General features: G+C 29.7%; 1 protein-coding gene across 1 annotated transcript in view; it reads left to right on the top strand.

The window, feature by feature from the left end:
• Positions 1 to 27,500, top strand: part of LOC133614008 (sodium-driven chloride bicarbonate exchanger-like) — a 154,956-nt gene that overhangs the window by 125,582 nt on the left and 1,874 nt on the right. Inside the window, exons 24-30 of the mRNA XM_061971937.2 lie at positions 2,004 to 2,117; positions 5,987 to 6,148; positions 6,210 to 6,461; positions 8,882 to 8,950; positions 9,131 to 9,304; positions 17,627 to 17,746; positions 17,816 to 17,880. Of these exons, the coding sequence (XP_061827921.1) occupies positions 2,004 to 2,117; positions 5,987 to 6,148; positions 6,210 to 6,461; positions 8,882 to 8,950; positions 9,131 to 9,304; positions 17,627 to 17,746; positions 17,816 to 17,880 (956 nt within the window). The remainder of the gene's footprint in view (positions 1 to 2,003; positions 2,118 to 5,986; positions 6,149 to 6,209; positions 6,462 to 8,881; positions 8,951 to 9,130; positions 9,305 to 17,626; positions 17,747 to 17,815; positions 17,881 to 27,500) is intronic.

Here is a 27,500-nt window from a genome sequence, read left to right as displayed (position 1 = left end):
ACTAATTATATTTTCATATTAACTAATTAGATGACCATAGTAACTAATTAGATGACCATAGTCACTAATTAGATAATCACAGCAACTAATTAGATTACCATAGTAACTACTTAGATGACCATAGTAACTAATTATATTACCATAGTTACTACTTAGATGACCATAGTAACTAATTATATTACCAAAGTAACTAATTAGATGACCATTGTAACTAATTAGATGACCATAGTAATTAAGTATATTACCAAAGTAACTAATTAGATGACCATAGTAACTAATTAGATGACCATAGTTACTAATTATATTACCATAATAACTAATTAGATGACCATAGTAACTAATTAGATGACCATAGTAACTAATTAGATAATCACAGCAACTAATTAGATGACCATAGTAACTACTTAGATGACCATAGTAACTAATTATATTACCATAGTAACTAATTAGATGACCATAGTAACTAATTAGATGACCATAGTTACTAATTATATTACCATAATAACTAATTAGATGACCATAGTAACTAATTAGATGACCATAGTAACTAATTATATTATCATAGTAACTAATTAGATGACCATAGTAACTAATTAGATGACCATAGTAACTAATGATATTACCATAGTAACTAATTAGATGACCATAGTAACTAATTATATTACTATAGTAACTAATTAGATGACCATAGTGACTAATTAGATGACCATAGTAACTAATTATATTACCATAGTAACTAATTAGATGACCATAGTAACTAATTATATTACCATAGTAACTAATTATATTACCATAGTAACTAATTAGATGACCATAGTAGCTAATTATATGACCATAGTAACTAATTAGATAATCACAGCAAATAATTAGATGACCATAGTAACTACTTAGATGACCATAGTAACTAATTATATTACCATAGTAACTAATTAGATGACCATAGTAACTACTTAGATGACCATAGTAACTAATTATATTACCATAGTAACTAATTAGATGACCATAGTAACTAATTAGATGACCATAGTAACTAATTATATCATGCAAAAGTGCATATTCCAAGCATGTAAAGACTTAGTATAGTTGAAGGTGATTACAAAAGATGAGTGCACATCATAATGGCAGCTTATTGTATACCCTTGACTTTTTACCCACTATCACACATTCTTCATTACCCTAACATGCCAAGATCTAAACACATAAACAAATACAATAGCATGATAATACAATGGCATGGTTAAATATGTTCAACATGTTAGTTACTACATGTTGTCACTCACCAGGTGAGGTGTGTCATTAGTATTACATGTTGTCACTCACCAGGTGAGGTGTGTCATTAGTATTACATGTTGTCACTCTACAGGTGAGGTGTGTGATTAGTATTACATGTTGTCACTCACCAGGTGAGGTGTGTGATTAGTATTACATGTTGTCACTCACCAGGTGAGGTGTGTCATTAGTATTACATGTTGTCACTCACCAGGTGAGGTGTGTCATTAGTATTACATGTTGTCACTCACCAGGTGAGGTGTGTCATTAGTATCACATGTTGTCACTCACCAGGTGAGGTGTGTCATTAGTATTACATGTTGTCACTCACCAGGTGAGGTGTGTCATTAGTATTACATGTTGTCACTCACCAGGTGAGGTGTGTCATTAGTATTACATGTTGTCACTCACCAGGTGAGGTGTGTCATTAGTATTACATGTTGTCACTCACCAGGTGAGGTGTGTCATTAGTATTACATGTTGTCACTCACCAGGTGAGGTGTGTCATTAGTATCACATGTTGTCACTCACCAGGTGAGGTGTGTCATTAGTATCACATGTTGTCACTCACCAGGTGAGGTGTGTCATTAGTATTACATGTTGTCACTCACCAGGTGAGGTGTGTCATTAGTATTACATGTTGTCACTCACCAGGTGAGGTGTGTCATTAGTATTACATGTTGTCACTCACCAGGTGAGGTGTGTGATTAGTATTACATGTTGTCACTCTACAGGTGAGGTGTGTGATTAGTGACTTTGCAGTTTGCATCACCATCTTCACCTTGGTCCTGGTGGACTACGCCTTCGGGATCCCTTCTCCCAAACTGAAGGTGCCCAGCGTCTTTAAGGTGAGTTTCATTCATGCTACAATCACTGATTATTATTATTATTATTATTATTATTATTATTATTATTATGGGCCTGCTGCAATGTTTAAGGTGAGTTTCATGCATGCTACAATCACTGATTATTATTATTATTATTATTATTATTATTATTATTATTATTATTATTATTATTGTTATTATTATGGGCCTGCTTCAATGTTTAAGGTGAGTTTCATTAATGCTTCAATCACTGATTATTATTATTATTATTATTATTATTATTATTATTATGGGCCTGCTGCAATGTTTAAGGTGAGTTTCATTCATGCTACAATCACTGATTATTATTATTATTATCATTATTATTATTATTATTTTTTATTTTTTTTTATTATTATGGGCCTGCTTCAATGATTAAGGTGAGTTTCATTCATGCTTCAATCACTGATTATTATTATTATTATTATTATTATTATTATTATTATTATTATTGTTATTATTATGGGCCTGCTGCAATGTTTAAGGTGAGTTTCATTCATGCTACAATCACTGATTATTATTATTATTATTATTATTATTATTATGGGCCTGCTTCAATGATTAAGGTGAGTTTCATTCATGCTTCAATCACTGATTATTATTATTATTATTATTATTATTATTATTATTATTGTTATTATTGTTATTATTATGGGCCTGCTGCAATGTTTAAGGTGAGTTTCATTCATGCTACAATCACTGATTATTATTATTATTATTATTATTATTATTATGGGCCTGCTTCAATGTTTAAGGTGAGTTTCATTCATGCTTCAATCACTGATTATTATTATTATTATTATTATTATTATTATTATTATTATTATTATTGTTATTATTATGGGCCTGCTTCAATGTTTAAGGTGAGTTTCATTCATGCTTCAATCACTGATTATTATTATTATTATTATTATTATTATTATTATTATGGGCCTGCTGCAATGTTTAAGGTGAGTTTCATTCATGCTACAATCACTGATTATTATTATTATTATTATTATCATTATTATTATTATTATTATTATTATGGGCCTGCTTCAATGATTAAGGTGAGTTTCATTCATGCTTCAATCACTGATTATTATTATTATTATTATTATTATTATTATCATTATTGTTATTATGGGCCTGCTTCAATGTTTAAGGTGAGTTTCATTCATGCTTCAATCACTGATTATTATTATTATTATTATTATTATTATTATTATTATTATTATTATTATTGTTATTATTATGGGCCTGCTTCAATGTTTAAGGTGAGTTTCATTCATGCTTCAATCACTGATTATTATTATTATTATTATTATTATTATTATTATGGGCCTGCTGCAATGTTTAAGGTGAGTTTCATTCATGCTACAATCACTGATTATTATTATTATTATTATTATCATTATTATTATTATTATTATTATTATGGGCCTGCTTCAATGATTAAGGTGAGTTTCATTCATGCTTCAATCACTGATTATTATTATTATTATTATTATTATTATCATTATTGTTATTATGGGCCTGCTTCAATGTTTAAGGTGAGTTTCATTCATGCTTCAATCACTGATTATTATTATTATTATTATTATTATGATTATGGGCCTGCTTCAATGTTTAAGGTGAGTTTCATTCATGCTTCAATCACTGATTATTATTATCATTATTATTATTATTATTATTATTATTATTATGGGCCTGCTGCAATGTTTAAGGTGAGTTTTATGCATGCTTCAATCACTATTATTATTATTATTATTATTATTATTATTATGGGCCTGCTGCAATGCAAGCGCCCATTCATTGCTACAGTAAATTTTATGTTATTAACGTGTTTTATAGTTTTTAAGTTACTCATCTTGTATACTTTTTATGTTATTAACGTGTTTTATTGTTTTTATGTTACTCGCCTTGTACAGTTGTATGTTAACGTGTTTTATATTTTTCACATTACTTATCTTGTATAGTTTTTATGTTAACGTGTTTTATAGTTGTTATGTTACTCATCTTGTATACTTTTTATGTTATTAACCTGTTTTATAGTTGTTATGTTACTCATCTTGTATACTTTTATACTCACCTTGTATAGTTTTATGTTAACCATCCATCCATCCATCTTCTTCCGCTTATCCGAGGTCGGGTCGCGGGGGCAGCAGCCTAAGCAGGGAATCCCAGACTTCCCTTCTCCCCAGCCACTTCGTCCAGCTCTTCCCAGGGGATCCCGAGGCGTTCCCAGGCCAGCCGGGAGACATAGTCTAGTCTAGACTAAATTCAAGAGTGTGTATGGTGTGAGACTATGTGAGGCAGTTATCTGTTGAGTGTTACCGGGTAGCTGTTGTTCCAAACTGGAAGTCCACCAGGGCGAGGCTTATCTGGGAAGTCCGTGAGACAGGTGAAAGATCCAGGGCGAGAGAGAGAGAGGCGTCAGAGTCCGTGTCCACGCGAGGGGGTCGAGATCCGGGAAGGCAGTCGAGATCCTGGGGGGGGAGTCCAAGATAGCGAAACACACAGCTCGAAACCAAGGCGACGGAAGGAAAACAGGTACATCATATATAAACTAAGTTCCCGCCAGGATCCTAGGGTCCACTGGCCCTTATACCGCTCGCCCTCATCAGTCCCAGGTGTGCAGATTGCTGATCGCCCCTGTGTAAGTGCGCCTTATAGTCCGAAAAATATTGTACTTCAAAGTCCAGCATCAGATCCTCAGGATAAGCAAGGAAACGGTAGGGTAAGGTAGGGTATGGCCTTGTGGTCTTGGTCTTAAGTGCACCGACTTATAAGGCACACTGTTGATTTTTCAGAACATGGAAGGATTTTAAGTGCACCTTATAGTCCGAAAAATACAGTACTTCAAAGTCTAGCATCAGATCCTCAGGAGAAGCAAGGACACGGTAGGGTAGGGTAGGGTATGGCCTGGTGGTCTTGGTCTTGGTCTTAAGTGCACCAACTTATAAGGCACACTGTTGATTTTTGAGAACATGAAAGGATTTTAAGTGCGCCTTATAGTCCAAGAAGTACGGTACTTCAAAGTCCAGCATCAGATCCTCAGGAGAAGCAAGGACACGGTAGGGTAGGGTAGGGTAGGGTATGGTATGACCTTGTGGTCTTGGTCTTGGTCTTAAGTGCACCAACTTATAAGGCACACTGTTGGTTTTTGAGAACATGAAATGATTTTAAGTGCGCCTTATAGTCCGAAAAATACGGTGCTTCAAAGTCCAGCATCAGATCCTCAGGTGAAGCAAGGACACGATAGGGTAGGGCATGGCCTCATGGTCTTGGTCTTGGTCTTAAGTGCATAATTTTATAAGGCACACTGTTGATTTTTGGGAACATGAAAGGATTTTAAGCGCGCCTTATAGTCCAAAAAGTATGGTACTTCAAAGTCCAGCATCAGATCCTCAGGAGAAGCAAGGACATGGTAGGGTATGGTAGGGTATGGCCTCGTGGTCTTGGTCTTGGTCTTAAGTGCACCAACTTATAAGGCACACTGTTGATTTTTGAGAACACGAAAGGATTTTAAGTGCGCCTTATAGTCCGAAAAATACGGTGCTTCAAAGTCCAGCATCAGATCCTCGGGAGAAGCAAGGACACGGTAGGGTAGGGTAGGGTATGGCCTGGTGGTCTTGGTCTTGGTCTTAAGTGCACCAACTTATAAGGCACACTGTTGATTTTTGAGAACATGAAACGATTTTAAGTGCGCCTTATAGTCTGAAAAGTACAGTACTTCAAAGTCCAGCATCAGATCCTCAGGAGAAGCAAGGACACGGTAGGGTAGGGTAGGGTATGGCCTGGTGGTCTTGGTGCCACCATGACTCAAGTCAGCGTTCATTGACTCATCCATCCATCCTGTCCGATCCCAGCCAACCAGAGACGACCGAGGCTGGCTCATCAACCCCCTGGGACCAAACCCCTGGTGGACCGTCATCATAAGTCTGTTCCCAGCTCTGCTGTGCACCATCCTGATCTTCATGGACCAGCAGATCACAGCGGTCATCATCAACAGGACGGAGCACAAGCTGAAGGTATGTGCTGCTCATCTCCGTGTTGGTGGTTTCTCAAGGTCTTAAGTCTGCGCTCCTGCAGAAAGGCTGTGGCTACCACCTGGATCTGTTCATGGTGGGCCTGATGCTGGGCGTGTGCTCGGTGATGGGCCTGCCCTGGTTTGTGGCGGCCACCGTGCTCTCCATCACGCACGTCAACAGCCTGAAGCTGGAGTCCCAGTGCTCGGCGCCCGGGGAGCAACCCAAGTTCCTGGGCATCAGGGAGCAACGCTTCACTGGACTCATGATCTTCACCCTCATGGGCTGCTCCGTCTTCATGACCTCTGTGCTCAAGGTCAGAGAACTCTACATACACCCGTACTATCTTTACATACACCCGTACTATCTTTACATACACCTGTACTATCTTTACATACACCCGTACTATCTTTACATACACCTGTACTATCTTTACATACACCTGTGCTATCTTTACATACACCCGTACTATCTTTACATACACCCGTACTATCTTTACAACATTACATACACCTGTACTATCTTTACATACACCCGTACTATATTTACATACACCTGTGCTATCTTTACATACACCTGTACTATCTTTACATACACCTGTACTATATTTACATACACCCGTACTATCTTTACATACACCTGAACTATGTTTACATACACCTGTACTATCTTTACATACACCTGTACTATATTTACATACACCCGTACTATCTTTACATACACCTGTACTATGTTTACATACACTTGTACTATCTTTACATACACCTGTACTATCTTTACATACACTTGTACTATCTTTACATACACCTGTACTATCTTTACAACATTATATACACCTGTACTATCTTTACATACACCTGTACTATCTTTACATACACCTGTACTATCTTTACAACATTACATACACCTGTACTATCTTTACATACACCTGTACTATCTTTACATACACCCGTACTATCTTTACATACACCTGTACTATCTTTACAACATTACATACAACTGTACTATCTTTACATACACCTGTACTATATTTACATACACCCGTACTATCTTTACATACACCTGTACTATCTTTACATACACATGTACTATCTTTGCATACACATGTAATATCTTTACAACATTACATACACCTGTACTATCTTGACATACACCTGTACTATCTTTACATACACCTGTACTATCTTTACAACATTACATACACCTGTACTATCTTTACATACACCTGTACTATCTTTACAACATTACATACACCTGTACTATCTTTACAACATTACATACACCTGTACTATCTTTACATACACCCGTACTATCTTTACATACACCTGTACTATCTTTACAACATTACATACAACTGTACTATCTTTACATACACCTGTACTATATTTACATACACCCGTACTATCTTTACATACACCTGTACTATCTTTACATACACATGTACTATCTTTGCATACACATGTAATATCTTTACAACATTACATACACCTGTACTATCTTGACATACACCTGTACTATCTTTACATACACCTGTACTATCTTTACAACATTACATACACCTGTACTATCTTTACATACACCTGTACTATCTTTACAACATTACATACACCTGTACTATCTTTACAACATTACATACACCTGTACTATCTTTACATACACCCGTACTATCTTTACATACACCTGTACTATCTTTACAACATTACATACAACTGTACTATCTTTACATACACCCGTACTATCTTTACATACACCTGTACTATCTTTACATACACCCGTACTATCTTTACATACACCTGTACTATCTTTACAACACTACATACAACTGTACTATCTTTACATACACCTGTACTATCTTTACATACACCCGTACTATCTTTACATACACCTGTACTATCTTTACAACATTACATACAACTGTACTATCTTTACATACACCTGTACTATATTTACATACACCCGTACTATCTTTACATACACCTGTACTATCTTTACAACATTACATACAACTGTACTATCTTTACATACACCTGTACTATATTTACATACACCCGTACTATCTTTACATACACCTGTACTATCTTTACAACATTACATACAACTGTACTATCTTTACATACACCTGTACTATATTTACATACACCCGTACTATCTTTACATACACCTGTACTATCTTTACATACACATGTACTATCTTTGCATACACATGTAATAGCTTTACAACATTACATACACCTGTACTATCTTGACATACACCTGTACTATCTTTACATACACCTGTACTATCTTTACATACACCCGTACTATCTTTACATACACCTGTACTATCTTTACAACATTACATACAACTGTACTATCTTTACATACACCTGTACTATCTTTACAACATTACATACACCTGTACTATCTTTACATACACCTGTACTATCTTTACATACACCCGTACTATCTTTACATACACCTGTACTATCTTTACAACATTACATACAACTGTACTATCTTTACATACACCTGTACTATCTTTACAACATTACATTTTCCTTTACTGACAGCACAATTGTATCATACCACACAGTACATGAAAGTATTCTACATGTGTGTCAAAGTACATGAAAGTATTTGTACATCTGTGTCAAAGTACATGAAAGTAATTCTACATCTGTGTCAAAGTACATGAAAGTATTTGTACATCTGTGTCAAGTACATGAAAGTATTTGTACATGTGTGTGTGTGTTTCAGTACATCCCCATGCCGGTGTTGTACGGTGTCTTTCTCTACATGGGAGCCTCTTCTCTCCGAGGAATACAGGTACTACATGTGTACTGTACATGTGTACTGTACATGTGTACTGTAGATGTGTACTGTACACGTGTACTGTACACGTGTACTGTAAATGTGTACTGTATTTGCTAAATCAGCCTAAAGACAGATGAGAAAAGAAGAAGGTAGAAGTCGAATAATAATCTATTATGTTGTCTTTCTCTGCAGTTCTATGACCGGCTGAGACTGTTCAGCATGCCCGCCAAGCACCAGCCAGACCTGGTCTACCTGCGCCACGTCCCCCTGAGGAAGGTGCACCTGTTCACCCTCATCCAGCTCAGCTGCCTGCTGCTACTCTGGATCATCAAGACCTCCAAGGCGGCCATCGTCTTCCCCATGATGGTGAGTACATCTCTTTATTATTAACATCATCTACATAAATATATAGTGAGTACATGTCATTATTAACATCATCTACATAAATATATAGTGAGTACATGTCATTATTAATATCATCTACATAAACATATAGTGAGTATATCTCATTAGTAATGTCATCTACATAAACATATAGTGAGTACATGTCATTATTAACATCATCTACATAAACATATAGTGAGTACATGTCATTATTAACATCATCTGCATAAACATATGGTGAGTACATGTCATTATTAACATCATCTACATAAACATATAGTGAGTACATGTCATTATTAACAACATCTACATAAACATATAGTGAGTACATGTCATTATTATTATCATCTACATGAACATATAGTGAGTACATGTCATTATTAATATCATCTACATAAACATATAGTGAGTACATGTCATTATTAACATAATCTACATGAACATATAGTGAGTACATGTCATTATTAACATCATCTACATAAACATATAGTGAGTACATGTCATTATTAACATCATCTACATGAACATATAGTGAGTACATGTCATTATTAACATCATCTACATGAACATATAGTGAGTACATCTCATTATTAACATCATCTACATAAACATATAGTGAGTACATGTCATTATTAACATCATCTACATAAACATATAGTGAGTACATGTCATTATTAATATCATCTACTTAAACATATATTGAGTATATCTCATTATTAATATCATCTACATGAACATATAGTGAGTACATGTCATTATTAATATCATCTACATAAACATATAGTGAGTACATGTCATTATTAACATCATCTACATAAACATATAGTGAGTACATGTCTATATCATTATCATCTACATAAAAATATAGTGAGTACATGTCATTATTATTATCATCTACATAAACATATAGTGAGTACATTTCTATATCATTATCATCTACATAAAAATATAGTGAGTACATGTCATTATTAACATCATCTACATAAACATATAGTGAGTACATGTCATTATTAACATCATCTACATAAACATATAGTGAGTACATGTCATTATTAACATCATCTACATAAACATATAGTGAGTACATGTCTAAATCATTATCATCTACATAAACATATAGTGAGTACATGTCATTATTAACATCATCTACATAAACATATAGTGAGTACATGTCATTATTATTATCATTTACATAAACATATAGTGAGTACATGTCATTATTAACATCATCTACATAAACATATAGTGAGTACATGTCATTATTAACATCATCTACATAAATATATAGTGAGTACATGTCATTATTAACATCATCTACATAAACATATAGTGAGTACATGTCATTATTAACATCATCTACATAAACATATAGTGAGTACATGTCTATATCATTATCATCTACATAAAAATATAGTGAGTACATGTCATTATTATTATCATCTACATAAACATATAGTGAGTACATGTCATTATTATTATCATCTACATAAACATATAGTGAGTACATGTCATTATTATTAACATAATCTACATAAACATATAGTGAGTACATGTCATTATTAATATCATCTACATAAACATATAGTGAGTACATGTCATTATTAATATCATCTACATAAACATATAGTGAGTACATGTCATTATTAACATCATCTACATAAACATATAGTGAGTACATGTCATTATTAACATCATCTACATAAACATAGAGTGAGTACATGTCATTATTAACATCATCTACATAAACATAGAGTGAGTACATGTCATTATTAATATCATCTACATAAACATATAGTGAGTACATGTCATTATTAATATCATCTACATAAACATACAGTGAGTACATGTCATTATTATTATCATCTACATAAACAAATAGTGAGTACATGTCATTATTAACATCATCTACATAAACATATGGTGAGTACATGTCATTATTATTATCATTTACATAAACATATAGTGAGTACATGTCATTATTAATATAATCTACATAAACATATAGTGAGTACATGTCATTATTAACATCATCTACATAAACATATAGTGAGTACATGTCTATATCATTATCATCTACATAAAAATATAGTGAGTACATGTCATTATTAACATCATCTACATAAACATATAGTGAGTACATGTCATTATTAACATCATCTACATAAACATATAGTGAGTACATGTCATTATTATTAACATCATCTACATAAACATATAGTGAGTACATGTCTATATCATTATCATCTACATAAAAATATAGTGAGTACATGTCATTATTATTATCATCTACATAAACATATAGTGAGTACATGTCATTATTATTATCATCTACATAAACATAAAGTGAGTACATGTCATTATTAACATCATCTACATAAACATATAGTGAGTATATCTCATTATTAACATCATCTACATAAACATATAGTGAGTACATGTCATTATTAATATCATCTACTTAAACATATATTGAGTATATCTCATTATTAATATCATCTACATGAACATATAGTGAGTACATGTCATTATTAATATCATCTACTTAAACATATATTGAGTATATCTCATTATTAATATCATGTACATGAACATATAGTGAGTACATGTCATTATTAATATCATCTACATAAACATATAGTGAGTACATGTCATTATTAACATCATCTACATAAACATAGAGTGAGTACATGTCATTATTAATATCATCTACATAAACATATAGTGAGTACATGTCATTATTAATATCATCTACATAAACATACAGTGAGTACATGTCATTATTATTATCATCTACATAAACAAATAGTGAGTACATGTCATTATTATTATCATCTACATGAACATATAGTGAGTACATGTCATTATTAACATCATCTACATAAATATATAGTGAGTACATGTCATTATTAATATCATCTACATAAACATATAGTGAGTACATGTCTATATCATTATCATCTACATAAAAATATAGTGAGTACATGTCATTATTATTATCATCTACATAAACATATAGTGAGTACATGTCATTATTAACATCATCTACATAAACATATAGTGAGTACATGTCATTATTAACATCATCTACATGAACATATAGTGAGTACATGTCATTATTAATATCATCTACATAAATATATAGTGAGTACATGTCATTATTAACATCATCTACATAAACATATAGTGAGTACATGTCATTATTATTATCATCTACATAAACATGTAGTGAATACATTTGGGGCGGTAAGGCTCAGTTGGTAGAGCCTTTTAGTCTTTTTTGTTCACTAAACCTCGGTATTACTTGCACGTCGCTTGCCATGTCTGCACCCTGGGGTCTCGCCAATTGCCGCCACCACCTTCCTGACACCTGATTTGTTTTCTTTGTATCTAAAACCTCAAGTTAATTCTAGATGATGAATCATGTCTCTCACCTGGATAGTAGAAGGTTGTGGACATAATCCCACAAGTTGGTCAACTTTGACATCCAACTTAGACCTGGTCTATGGCGAGAAAAACGCAAACGCTTGGTACCGCCCTCTTTTTTCTTAGTGAGGATTAGGATTCAATCTTCATGTAAACAACATCAACATCCTAACAGTGATCATCCTAGCAGACATTGTACAGTAAGTGATGTTTTACCGTCCCTCATAAAGTATGTTGTGAGTAATAATCAATGATGTTGTTGAAAGACAAAGCGATCGTTGTGATGTGTCTGTGAAATTATAAGACGCCTTATGCTTAAAATGAATAAAATATGTAAATATTACATGTTATTATGAATGTTACTAGATACTACATATATACTTACAGCATGATGTAAATATTACATATTATGAATGCTAGTACATTACGTATATACTGTACTTACAGCATGATCAAAATAGGTAAATATTACATGTTATTATGAATGTTACTAGATACTACACATATACTTACATCATGATCTAAATATTACATGTCATGAATGCTAGTACATTACATATATACTGTACTTACAGCACGATCAAAATATGTAAATATTACATATTATGAATGTTAGTACATTGCATATATACTTACAGTATGATCAACATATGTAAATATTACATGTTATTATGAATGTTAATATATACTACATATATACTTACAGCATCATCAAAATATGTAAATGTTACATGTTATTATGAATGTTAATAGTTACTACATATATACTTACAGCATCTTTAAAATATGTAAATATTACATTGTAGTATGAAAGTTATTACATTACATATATACTTACAGTTTGATTAAAATATGTAAATATTACATGTTATTATGAATGTTACTAGATACTACATATATACTTACAGCATAATCCAAATATGTAAATATTACATGTTATTATGAATGTTACTACATGACACATATGCTTACAGTATGATCAACATATGTAAGTATTACATGTTATTATGAATGTTACTAGATACTACATATATACTTACAGTATGATCAAAATATGTAAATATTACATGTTATTATGAATGTTACTACATACATATATACTTACAGCATGATCAAAATATGTAAATATTTACATGTTATTATGAATGTTACTACATTACATGCATACTTACAGTATGATCAAAATATGTAAATATTACATGTTATTATGAATGTTACAACATTACATACATACTTACAGAATGATCAAAATATGTAAATAGTACATGTTATTATGAATGCTACTACATTACATATATACTTACAGCATGATCAACATATGTAAGTATTACATGTTATTATGAATGTTACTAGATACTACATATATACTTACAGTATGATCAAAATATGTAAATATTATATGTTATTATGAATGTTACTACATACATGTATACTTACAGCATGATCAACATATGTAAGTATTACATGTTATTATGAATGTTACTAGATACTACATACATACATACTTACAGTATGATCAAAATATGTAAATATTACATTTTATTATGAATGTTACTACATTACATATATACTTAGAGCATGATGAAAATATGTAAATATTACATGTTATTATTCATTTTAATAGATACTACATATATGTACTTACATCATGATCCAAATATGTAAATATTACATGTTATTATGAATGCTATTACATTACATATATACTTACAGCATGATCAACATATGTAAGTATTACATGTTATTATGAATGTTACTACATTACATATATACTTACAGTATGATCAAAATATGTAAATATTACATTTTATTATGAATGTTACTACATTACATATATACTTAGAGCATGATGAAAATATGTAAATATTACATGTTATTATTCATTTTAATAGATACTACATATATGTACTTACATCATGATCCAAATATGTAAATATTACATGTTATTATGAATGCTATTACATTACATATATACTTACAGCATGATCAACATATGTAAGTATTACATGTTATTATGAATGTTACTACATTACATATATACTTACAGTATGATCAAAATATGTAAATATTACATGTTATTATGAATCTTACTACATGCATGTATACTTACAGCATGATCAAACTATTTAAACATTACATGTTATTATGAATGTTACTACATGACACATATACTTACAGTATGATAAAGATATGTAAGTATTACATGTTATTATGAATGTTAATAGATACTACATATATACTTACAGCATGATCCAAATAAGTAAATATGATATGTTATTATGAATGCTACTACATTACATATATACTTAGAGCATGATGAAAATATGTAGATATTACATGTTATTATGAATGTTACTTGATACTACATATATACTTACAGCATCTTTAAAATATGTAAATATTACATTATAGTATGAAAGTTACTACATTACATATATACTTACAGTTTGATTAAAATGTGTAAATATTACATGTTGTTATGAATGTTACTACATGCAAATATACTTACAGTATGATCAAAATATGTAAGTATTACATGTTATTATGAATGTTAATATATACTACATATATACTTACAGCATAATCCAAATATGTAAATGTTACATGTTGTTATGAATGTTAATAGATACTACATATATACTTACAGCATCTTTAAAATATGTAAATATTACATTGTATTATAACAATTACTACATTACAGATGTACTTACAGTTTTATTAAAATATGTAATTATTACATGTTATTATGAATGTTACTACATGACACATATGCTTACAGAATGATCAACATATCTAAGCATTACATGTTATTATAAATGTTACTAGATACGACATATATACTTACAGTATGATCAAAATATGTAAATATTACATGTTATTATGAATGTTACTACATACATATATACTTACAGCATGATCAAAATATGTAAATATTACATGTTATTATGAATGTTACTACATTACATACATACTTACAGAATGATCAAAATATGTAAATATTACATGTTATTATTCATTTTAATAGATACTACATATATATACTTACAGCATGATCCAAATATGTAAATATCACATGTTATTATGAATGCTACTACATTACATATATACTTACAGCATGATCAACATATGTAAGTATTACATGTTATTATGAATGTTACTAGATACTACATAAATACTTACAGTATGATCAAAATATGTAAATATTACATGTTATTATGAATGTTACTACATACATGTATACTTACAGCATGATCAAACTATTTAAACATTACATGTTATTATGAATGTTACTACATGACACATATACTTACAGTATGATCAAGATATGTAAGTATTACATGTTATTATGAATGTTAATAGATACTACATATATACTTACAGCATGATCCAAATAAGTAAATATGATATGTTATTATGAATGCTACTACATTACATATATACTTACAGCATGATGAAAATATGTAAATATTACATTTTATTATGAATGTTGCTAGATACTACATATATACTTACAGTATCTTTAAAATATGTAAATATTACATTGTAGTATGAAAGTTACTACATTACATATATACTTACAGTTTGATTAAAATATGTAAACATCACATGTTATTATGAATGTTACTACATGCAAATATACTTACAGTATGATCAAAATATGTAAGTATTACATGTTATTATGAATGTTAATAGATACTACATCTATACTTACAGTATGATCAAAATATGTAAATATTACATTGTATTATAAAAGTTACTACATTACATATATACTTACAGTTTGATTAAAATATGTGAATATTACATGTTATTATGAATGTTACTACATGACACATATGCTTACAGTATGATCAACATATGTAAGTATTACATGTTATTATGAATGTTACTAGATACTACATATATACTTACAGTATGATCAAAATATGTAAATATTACATGTTATTATGAATGTTACTACATACATATATACTTACAGCATGATCAAAATATGTAAATATTACATGTTATTATGAATGTTACTACATACATATATACTTATAGCATGATCAAAATATGTAAATATTACATGTTATTATGAATGTTACTACATTACATACATACTTACAGAATGATCAAAATATGTAAATATTACATGTTATCATTCATTTTAATAGATACTACATATATATACTTACAGCATGATCCAAATATGTAAATATTACATGTTATTATGAATGCTACTACATTACATATATACTTACAGCATGATCAACATATGTAAGTATTACATGTTAGAATGTTACTAGATTCTACATATATACTTACAGTATGATCAAAATATGTAAATATGACTTGTTATTATGAATGTTACTACATACATATATACTTACAGCATGATCAAACTATTTAAACATTACATGTTATTATGAACGTTACTACATGACACATATACTTACAGTATGATCAAGATATGTAAGTATTACATGTTATTATGAATGTTAATAGATACTACATATATACTTACAGCATGATCCAAATAAGTAAATATGACATGTTATTATGAATGCTACTACATTACATATATACTTACAGCATGATGAAAATATGTAAATATTACATGTTATTATGAATGTTACTAGATACTACATATATACTTACAGTGTGTATATAAAACCTTGATGGAGGTTTTTTTAGGGCCCTTCACAAGCAGAGTGGAGCGACTATTAAGTCCACTGTCAGCTGACTTGTGCTAGTAAACGTACAGTATGTGTTCCTGTCTCACTTCAAGGTTGTGAAGGATTGTCCTCATTCCAAAAAAGGACAGTCCACCTTTAAGTCAAATGAATTCTTCAAATCAGGTGTGTGTGTGTGTGTGTGGGGTGGGGGGGGGCTCCTCAGGTGTTAGCGCTGGTCTTCATCAGGAAGCTGTTGGACTTTATCTTCACCAAGCGAGAGCTGAGCTGGCTGGACGACCTCATGCCCGAGAGCAAGAAGAAGAAGCTGGAGGATGCCGATGAGGTGACATCACTCCATCTTCTCCTCACCTCAAAACATCTCACCTCCTTCTGTCTTTCCTTCCATCTGCAGGAGGAAGAGCCAAGCATCCTAGCGGAGGAAGAGGCTGTCCTGCAAGTGCCATTGGAGCGCTGCACGTGAGTAAACACACTTTTTTTCCCCAATTTATTGGGGTAGGCACTCCATTTATGTCCAAATAGCTTGTCTCCAAGCTCCACATTAGCAGCGTTAAAGACACTTTCACCTCACTCTCTCAGCTTCCGTCTGCTCCAACGTCTCACTCTTCCTCCGTGCTGGCTTCTAGAAGCAGCTGCTCATCCTCAGTATGTTCAGCTTCAAAATGATACGGTTGTGAATCATCATTTCTCCAAAAATAGTCGTTTTTGTTGTATATTACCATGATTAGAACACACTTGCGTTGTTTCCAGAAGTATGTGTTGCTATAGAAACGGAAATACTTGTGCAAAATAAATTAGTCTTGGCAATGATTAAAATGACCAAAATATGGTAAATATTGCACATATTACATATTGTTATGAAGGTGTCTGTTAATACATTAAAATATATATATATATACTTGCAGTGTGTATATTGTACATATTACATACTGTTATGAAGGTGTCTGTTAATACATTATATATATACTTGTAGTGTGTATATTGTACATATTACATATTGTTTTGAAGGTGTCTGTTACTACATTATATATATACTTGCAGTGTGTATATTGTACATATTACATATTGTTATGAAGGTGTCTGTTACTATATTATATATATATATATACTTGCAGTGTGTATAGTGTACACATTGTAATGAAGGTGTCTGTTACTACATTATATATATATTTGCAGTGTGTATATTGTACATATTACATATTGTTATGAAGGTGTCTGTTACTACATTATATATATATATATATATATATATATATATATATATATATATATATATATATATATATATATATATATATATATATACTTGGAGTGTGTATATTGTACATATTACATATTGTTATGAAGGTGTCTGTTACTATATATATATATATATATATATATATATATATATATATATATATATACTTGGAGTGTGTATATTGTACATATTACATATTGTTATGAAGGTGTCTGTTACTACATTATATATATATATATATATATATATATATATATATATATATATATATATATATATATATATATATATATATACTTGGAGTGTGTAAATTGTACATATTACATATTGTTATGAAGGTGTCTGTTACTACCTTATATATATACTTGCAGTGTGTATATTGTACATATTACATATTGTTATGAAGGTGTCTGTTACTACATTATATGTATACTTGCAGTGTGTATAGTGTACATATTACATATTGTTATGAAGGTGTCTGTTACTACATTATATATATACTTGCAGTGTGTATATTGCACATATTACATATTGTTATGAAGGTGTCTGTTACTAAATTATATATATGCTTGCAGTGTGTATATTGTACATATTACATATTGTTATGAAGGTGTCTGTTACTAAATTATATATATGCTTGCAGTGTGTATATTGTACATAATACATATTGTTATGAAGGTGTCTGTTACTACATTATATATACACTTGTAGTGTGTATATTGTACATATTACATATTGTTATGAAAGTGTCAGTTACTACATTATATATATACTGTACTTGCAGTGTGTATATTGTACATATTAACTATTGTTATGAAGGTGTCTGTTACTACATTATATATATATACTTGCAGTGTGTATAGTGTACATATTGTTATGAAGGTGTCTGTTACTACATTATATATATATACTTGCAGTGTGTATATTGTACATATTACATATTTTTATGAAGGTGTCTGTTACTATATTATATATATACTTGCAGTGTGTATGTTGTACATATTACATATTGTTATGAAGGTGTCTGTTACTACATTTATATATATATATATATATATATATATATATATATATATATATATATATATATATATATATATATATATATATACTTGCAGTGTGTATATTGTACATATTACATATTGTTATGAAGGTGTCTGTTACTACATTATATATATACTTGCAGTGTGTATATTGTACATCTTACATATTGTTATGAAGGTGTCTGTTACTACATTATATATATATATATATATATATATATATATATATATATATATATATATATATATATATATATATATATACATACTTGCAGTGTGTATATTGTACATATTACATATTGTTCTGAAGGTGTCTGTTACTACATTATATATATTTGCAGTTTGTATATTATATTACATATTGTTATGAAGGTGTCTGTTACTATATTATATATATATACTTGCAGTGTGTATATTGTACATATTACATATTGTTATGAAGGTGTCTGTTACTACAGTATATATATACTAGCAGTGTGTATATTGTACATATTACATATTGTTATGAAGGTGTCTGTTAATACATTAAAATACATATGTAATTGCAATGTGTATATTGTACATATTACACACTGTTATGAAGGTTTCTGTTGCTACCTTATATATATACTTGCAGTGTGTATATTGTACATATTACATATTGTTATGAAGGTGTCTGTTACTACATTATATGTATACTTGCAGTGTGTATAGTGTACATATTACATATTGTTATGAAGGTGTCTGTTACTACATTATAAATATACTTGCAGTGTGTATATTGCACATATTACATATTGTTATGAAGGTGTCTGTTACTAAATTATATATATGCTTGCAGTGTGTATATTGTACATATTACATATTGTTATGAAGGTGTCTGTTACTAAATTATATATATGCTTGCAGTGTGTATATTGTACATATTACATATTGTTATGAAGGTGTCTGTTACTACATTATATATACACTTGTAGTGTGTATATTGTACATATTACATATTGTTATGAAAGTGTCAGTTACTACATTATGTATATACTGTACTTGCAGTGTGTATATTGTACATATTAACTATTGTTATGAAGGTGTCTGTTACTACATTATATATATATACTTGCAGTGTGTATAGTGTACATATTGTTATGAAGGTGTCTGTTACTACATTATATATATATACTTGCAGTGTGTATATTGTACATATTACATATTTTTATGAAGGTGTCTGTTACTATATTATATATATACTTGCAGTGTGTATGTTGTACATATTACATATTGTTATGAAGGTGTCTGTTACTACATTTTATATATATATATATATATATATATGTATGTGTGGGAAAAAATCACAAGACTATTTCATCTCTACAGGCCTGTTTCATGAGGGGGGGTACCCTCAATCGTCAGGAGATTTTAATGGGAGCATTCACATACCATGGTTTATATAGGGCACAGAGTGGGTGGGTACAGGCTGGCCTAGGGGCGTGGTGATTGGCTCATGTGTTACCTAGGAGGTGTTTCCGTCTATGGCGGCATGCTGTTACAATTTCGCTGCGCTTGTTGAGGGATGACAGGTCTGGACGGTAAATAATAAACAGTTTCTCTTTCAAGCATAGGTTGCATCTTTTATTACCACTATTGTAAGGTGTGCTGGATGCAAGAATTTGCCATGTTATTGAATATTCAACATTATTGTCTTTGAGGTCCCAAATGTGTTTGCTGAGTTCTGTGGTATTTCGCAGGTTTTTGTTCCTGAAAGAAGCCTTGTGATTGTTCCATCTGGTTTTGAATTCTCCCTCGGTTAATCCTACATATGTGTCGGATGTGTTAATGTCCTTGCGTATTACCTTAGATTGGTATATATATATATATATATATATATATATATATATATATATATATATATATATATATATATATATATACTTGCAGTGTGTATATTGTACATATTACATATTGTTATGAAGGTGTCTGTTACTACATTATATATATACTTGCAGTGTGTATATTGTACATCTTACATATTGTTATGAAGGTGTCTGTTACTACATTATATATATATATATATATATATATATATATATATATATATATATATATATATATATATATATATATATATATATATATATACTTGCAGTGTGTATATTGTACATATTACATATTGTTCTGAAGGTGTCTGTTACTACATTATATATATTTGCAGTTTGTATATTATATTACATATTGTTATGAAGGTCTCTGTTACTATATTATATATATATACTTGCAGTGTGTATATTGTACATATTACATATTGTTATGAAGGTGTCTGTTACTACAGTATATATATACTTGCAGTGTGTATATTGTACATATTACATATTGTTATGAAGGTGTCTGTTACTACATTATATATATACTTGCAGTGTGTATATTGTACTTATTACATATTGTTATGAAGGTGTCTGTTACTACATTATATATATACTTGCAGTGTGTATATTGTACATATTACATATTGTTATGAAGGTGTCTGTTAATACATTAAAATACATATGTAATTGCAATGTGTATATTGTACATATTACACACTGTTATGAAGGTGTCTGTTGCTACATTATATATATACTTGTAGTGTGTATATTGTACATATTACATAATGTTATGAAGGTGTCAGTTACTACATTATATATATACTGTACTTGCAGTGTGTATATTGTACATATTACATATTGTTATGAAGGTGTCTGTTACTACATTATATCTATATACTTGCAGTGAGTATAGTGTACATATTACATATTGTTATGAAGGTGTCTGTTACTACATTATATATATACTTGCAGTGTGCATATTGTACATATTACATATTGTTATGAAGGTGTATGTTACTACATTATATATATACTTGTAGTGTGTATATTGTACATATTACATATTGTTATGAAGGTGTCAGTTACTACATTATATATATACTGTACTTGCAGTGTGTATATTGTACATATTACATATTGTTATGAAGGTGTCTGTTACTACATTATATCTATATACTTGCAGTAAGTATAGTGTACATATTACATATTTCTATTAAGGTGTCTGTTACTACATTATATACATATACTTGCAGTGTGTATATTGAACATATTAAATATTGTTATGAAGGTGTCTGTAACTACATTATATATATACTTGCAGTGTGTATATTGTACATATTACATATTGTTATGAAGGTGTCTGTTACTACATTATATACATATACTTGCAGTGTGTATATTGTACATATTAAATATAGTTATGAAGGTGTCTTTTACTACCTTTATATATATACTTGCAGTGTGTATATTGTACATATTACATATTGTTATGAAGGTGTCTGTTAATACATTAAAATACATATGTAATTGCAATGTGTATATTGTACATATTACATACTGTTATGAAGGTGTCTGTTGCTACATTATATATATACTTGCAGTGTGTATATTGTACATATTACATATTGTTATGAAGGTGTCAGTTACTACATTATATATATACTTGCAGTGTGTATATTGTACATATTACATATTGTTATGAAGGTGTATGTTACTACATTATATATATACTTGCAGTGTGTATATTGTACATATTACATATTGTTATAAAGATGTCAGTTACTACATTATATATATATACTGTACTTGCAGTGTGTATATTGTACATATTACATATTGTTATGAAGGTGTCTGTTACTACATTATATCTATATACTTGCAGTGAGTATAGTGTACATATTACATATTGTTATGAAGGTGTCTGTTACTACATTATATATATACTTGCAGTGTGCATATTGTACATATTACATATTGTTATGAAGGTGTATGTTACTACATTATATATATACTTGTAGTGTGTATATTGTACATATTACATATTGTTATGAAGGTGTCAGTTACTACATTATATTTATACTGTAATTGCAATGTGTATATTGTACATATTACATACTGTTATGAAGGTGTCTGTTGCTACATTATATATATACTTGTAGTGTGTATATTGTACATATTACATATTGTTATGAAGGTGTCAGTTACTACATTATATATATATACTGTACTTGCAGTGTGTATATTGTACATATTACATATTGTTATGAAGGTGTCTGTTACTACATTATATATATACTTGCAGTGTGTATATTGTACATATTACATATTGTTATGAAGGTGTCTGTTACTACATTATATATATATTTGCAGTGTGTAAATTGTACGTATTACATGTTGTTATGAAAGTGTCTGTTACTACATTATGTATATACTTGCAGTGTGTATATTGTACATATTACATATTGTTATGAAGGTGTCTGTAACTACATGATATATATACTTGCAGTGTGTATATTGTACATATTACATATTGTTATGAAGGTGTCTGTTACTACATTATATATATATACTTGCAGTGTGTATATTGTACATATTAAATATTGTTATGAAGGTGTCTGTTACTACATTATATATATATTTGCAGTGTGTATATTGTACATATTACATATAGTTATGAAGGTGTCTGTTACTACCTTTATATATATACTTGCAGTGTGTATATTGTACATATTACATATTGTTATGAAGGTGTCTGGTACTACATTATATATATATATACTTGCAGTGTGTGTATTGCACGTATTACATGTTGTTATGAAGGTGTCTGTTACTACATTATATATATACTTGCAGTGTGTATATTGTACATATTACATATTGTTATGAAGGTGTCTGCTACTACATTATATATATATACTTGCAGTGTGTGTATTGCACATATTACATATTGTTATGAAGGTGTCTGCTACTACATTATATATATATACTTGCAGTGTGTGTATTGCACGTATTACATGTTGTTATGAAGGTGTCTGTTACTACATTATATATATACTTGCAGTGTGTATGTTGTACATATTACATATTGTTATGAAGGTGTCTGCTACTACATTATATATATATACACTTGCAGTGTGTGTATTGCACATATTACATATTGTTATGAAGGTGTCTGTTACTACATTATATATATATTTGCAGTGTGTATATTGTACATATTACATATTGTTATGAAGGTGTCTGTTACTACATTATATATATACTTGCAGTGTGTATATTGTACATATTACATATTGTTATGAAGGTGTCTGTTCCTACATTATATATATACTTGCAGTGTGTATATTGTACCTATTACATATTGTTATGAAGGTGTCTGTTCCTACATTATATATATACTTGCAGTGTGTATATTGTACATATTACATATTGTTATGAAGGTGTCTGTTACTACATTATATATATATTTGCAGTGTGTATATTGTACGTATTACATGTTGTTATGAAGGTGTCTGTTACTACATTTTATATATATACTTGCAGTGTGTATATTGTACATATTACATATTGTTATGAAGGTGTCTGTTACTACATTATATATATATACTTGCATTGTGTATTTTGTACATATTACATATTGTTATGAAGGTGTCTGTTAATACATTAAAATACATATGTAATTGCAATGTGTATATTGTACATATTACATACTGTTATGAAGGTGTCTGTTGCTACATTATATATATACTTGCAGTGTGTATATTGTACATATTACATATTGTTATGAAGGTGTCAGTTACTACATTATATATATACTTGCAGTGTGTATATTGTACATATTACATATTGTTATGAAGGTGTATGTTACTACATTATATATATACTTGCAGTGTGTATATTGTACATATTACATATTGTTATAAAGATGTCAGTTACTACATTATATATATATACTGTACTTGCAGTGTGTATATTGTACATATTACATATTGTTATGAAGGTGTCTGTTACTACATTATATCTATATACTTGCAGTGAGTATAGTGTACATATTACATATTGTTATGAAGGTGTCTGTTACTACATTATATATATACTTGCAGTGTGCATATTGTACATATTACATATTGTTATGAAGGTGTATGTTACTACATTATATATATACTTGTAGTGTGTATATTGTACATATTGTTATGAAGGTGTCAGTTACTACATTATATTTATACTGTACTTGCAGTGTGTATATTGTACATATTATATATTGTTATGAAGGTGTCTGTTAATACATTAAAATACATATGTAATTGCAATGTGTATATTGTACATATTACATACTGTTATGAAGGTGTCTGTTGCTACATTATATATATACTTGTAGTGTGTATATTGTACATATTACATATTGTTATGAAGGTGTCAGTTACTACATTATATATATATACTGTACTTGCAGTGTGTATATTGTACATATTACATATTGTTATGAAGGTGTCTGTTACTACATTATATATATACTTGCAGTGTGTATATTGTACATATTACATATTGTTATGAAGGTGTCTGTTACTACATTATATATATATTTGCAGTGTGTAAATTGTACGTATTACATGTTGTTATGAAGGTGTCTGTTACTACATTATATATATACTTGCAGTGTGTATATTGTACATATTACATATTGTTATGAAGGTGTCTGTAACTACATGATATATATACTTGCAGTGTGTATATTGTACATATTACATATTGTTATGAAGGTGTCTGTTACTACATTATATATATATACTTGCAGTGTGTATATTGTACATATTAAATATTGTTATGAAGGTGTCTGTTACTACATTATATATATATTTGCAGTGTGTATATTGTACATATTACATATAGTTATGAAGGTGTCTGTTACTACCTTTATATATATACTTGCAGTGTGTATATTGTACATATTACATATTGTTATGAAGGTGTCTGGTACTACATTATATATATATACTTGCAGTGTGTGTATTGCACGTATTACATGTTGTTATGAAGGTGTCTGTTACTACATTATATATATACTTGCAGTGTGTATATTGTACATATTACATATTGTTATGAAGGTGTCTGCTACTACATTATATATATATACTTGCAGTGTGTGTATTGCACATATTACATATTGTTATGAAGGTGTCTGCTACTACATTATATATATATACTTGCAGTGTGTGTATTGCACGTATTACATGTTGTTATGAAGGTGTCTGTTACTACATTATATATATACTTGCAGTGTGTATGTTGTACATATTACATATTGTTATGAAGGTGTCTGCTACTACATTATATATATATATACACTTGCAGTGTGTGTATTGCACATATTACATATTGTTATGAAGGTGTCTGTTACTACATTATATATATACTTGCAGTGTGTATATTGTACATATTACATATTGTTATGAAGGTGTCTGTTACTACATTATATATATACTTGCAGTGTGTATATTGTACATATTACATATTGTTATGAAGGTGTCTGTTCCTACATTATATATATACTTGCAGTGTGTATATTGTACCTATTACATATTGTTATGAAGGTGTCTGTTCCTACATTATATATATACTTGCAGTGTGTATATTGTACATATTACATATTGTTTTGAAGGTGTCTGTTACTACATTATATATATATTTGCAGTGTGTATATTGTACGTATTACATGTTGTTATGAAGGTGTCTGTTACTACATTTTATATATATACTTGCATTGTGTATTTTGTACATATTACATATTGTTATGAAGGTGTCTGTTACTACATTATATATAAATATACTTGCAGTGTGTATATTGTACATATTACATATTGTTATGAAGGTGTCTGTTACTACATTATATATATATATACTTGCAGTGTGTATATTGTACATATTACATATTGTTATGAAGGTGTCTGTTACTACATTATA

The sequence above is a fragment of the Nerophis lumbriciformis genome, linkage group LG13, assembly GCF_033978685.3.
Source record: "Nerophis lumbriciformis linkage group LG13, RoL_Nlum_v2.1, whole genome shotgun sequence".
In the NCBI taxonomy this organism is placed as follows: Eukaryota; Metazoa; Chordata; class Actinopteri; order Syngnathiformes; family Syngnathidae; genus Nerophis; species Nerophis lumbriciformis.
This window is presented reverse-complemented; position numbering and strand designations above follow the sequence as displayed.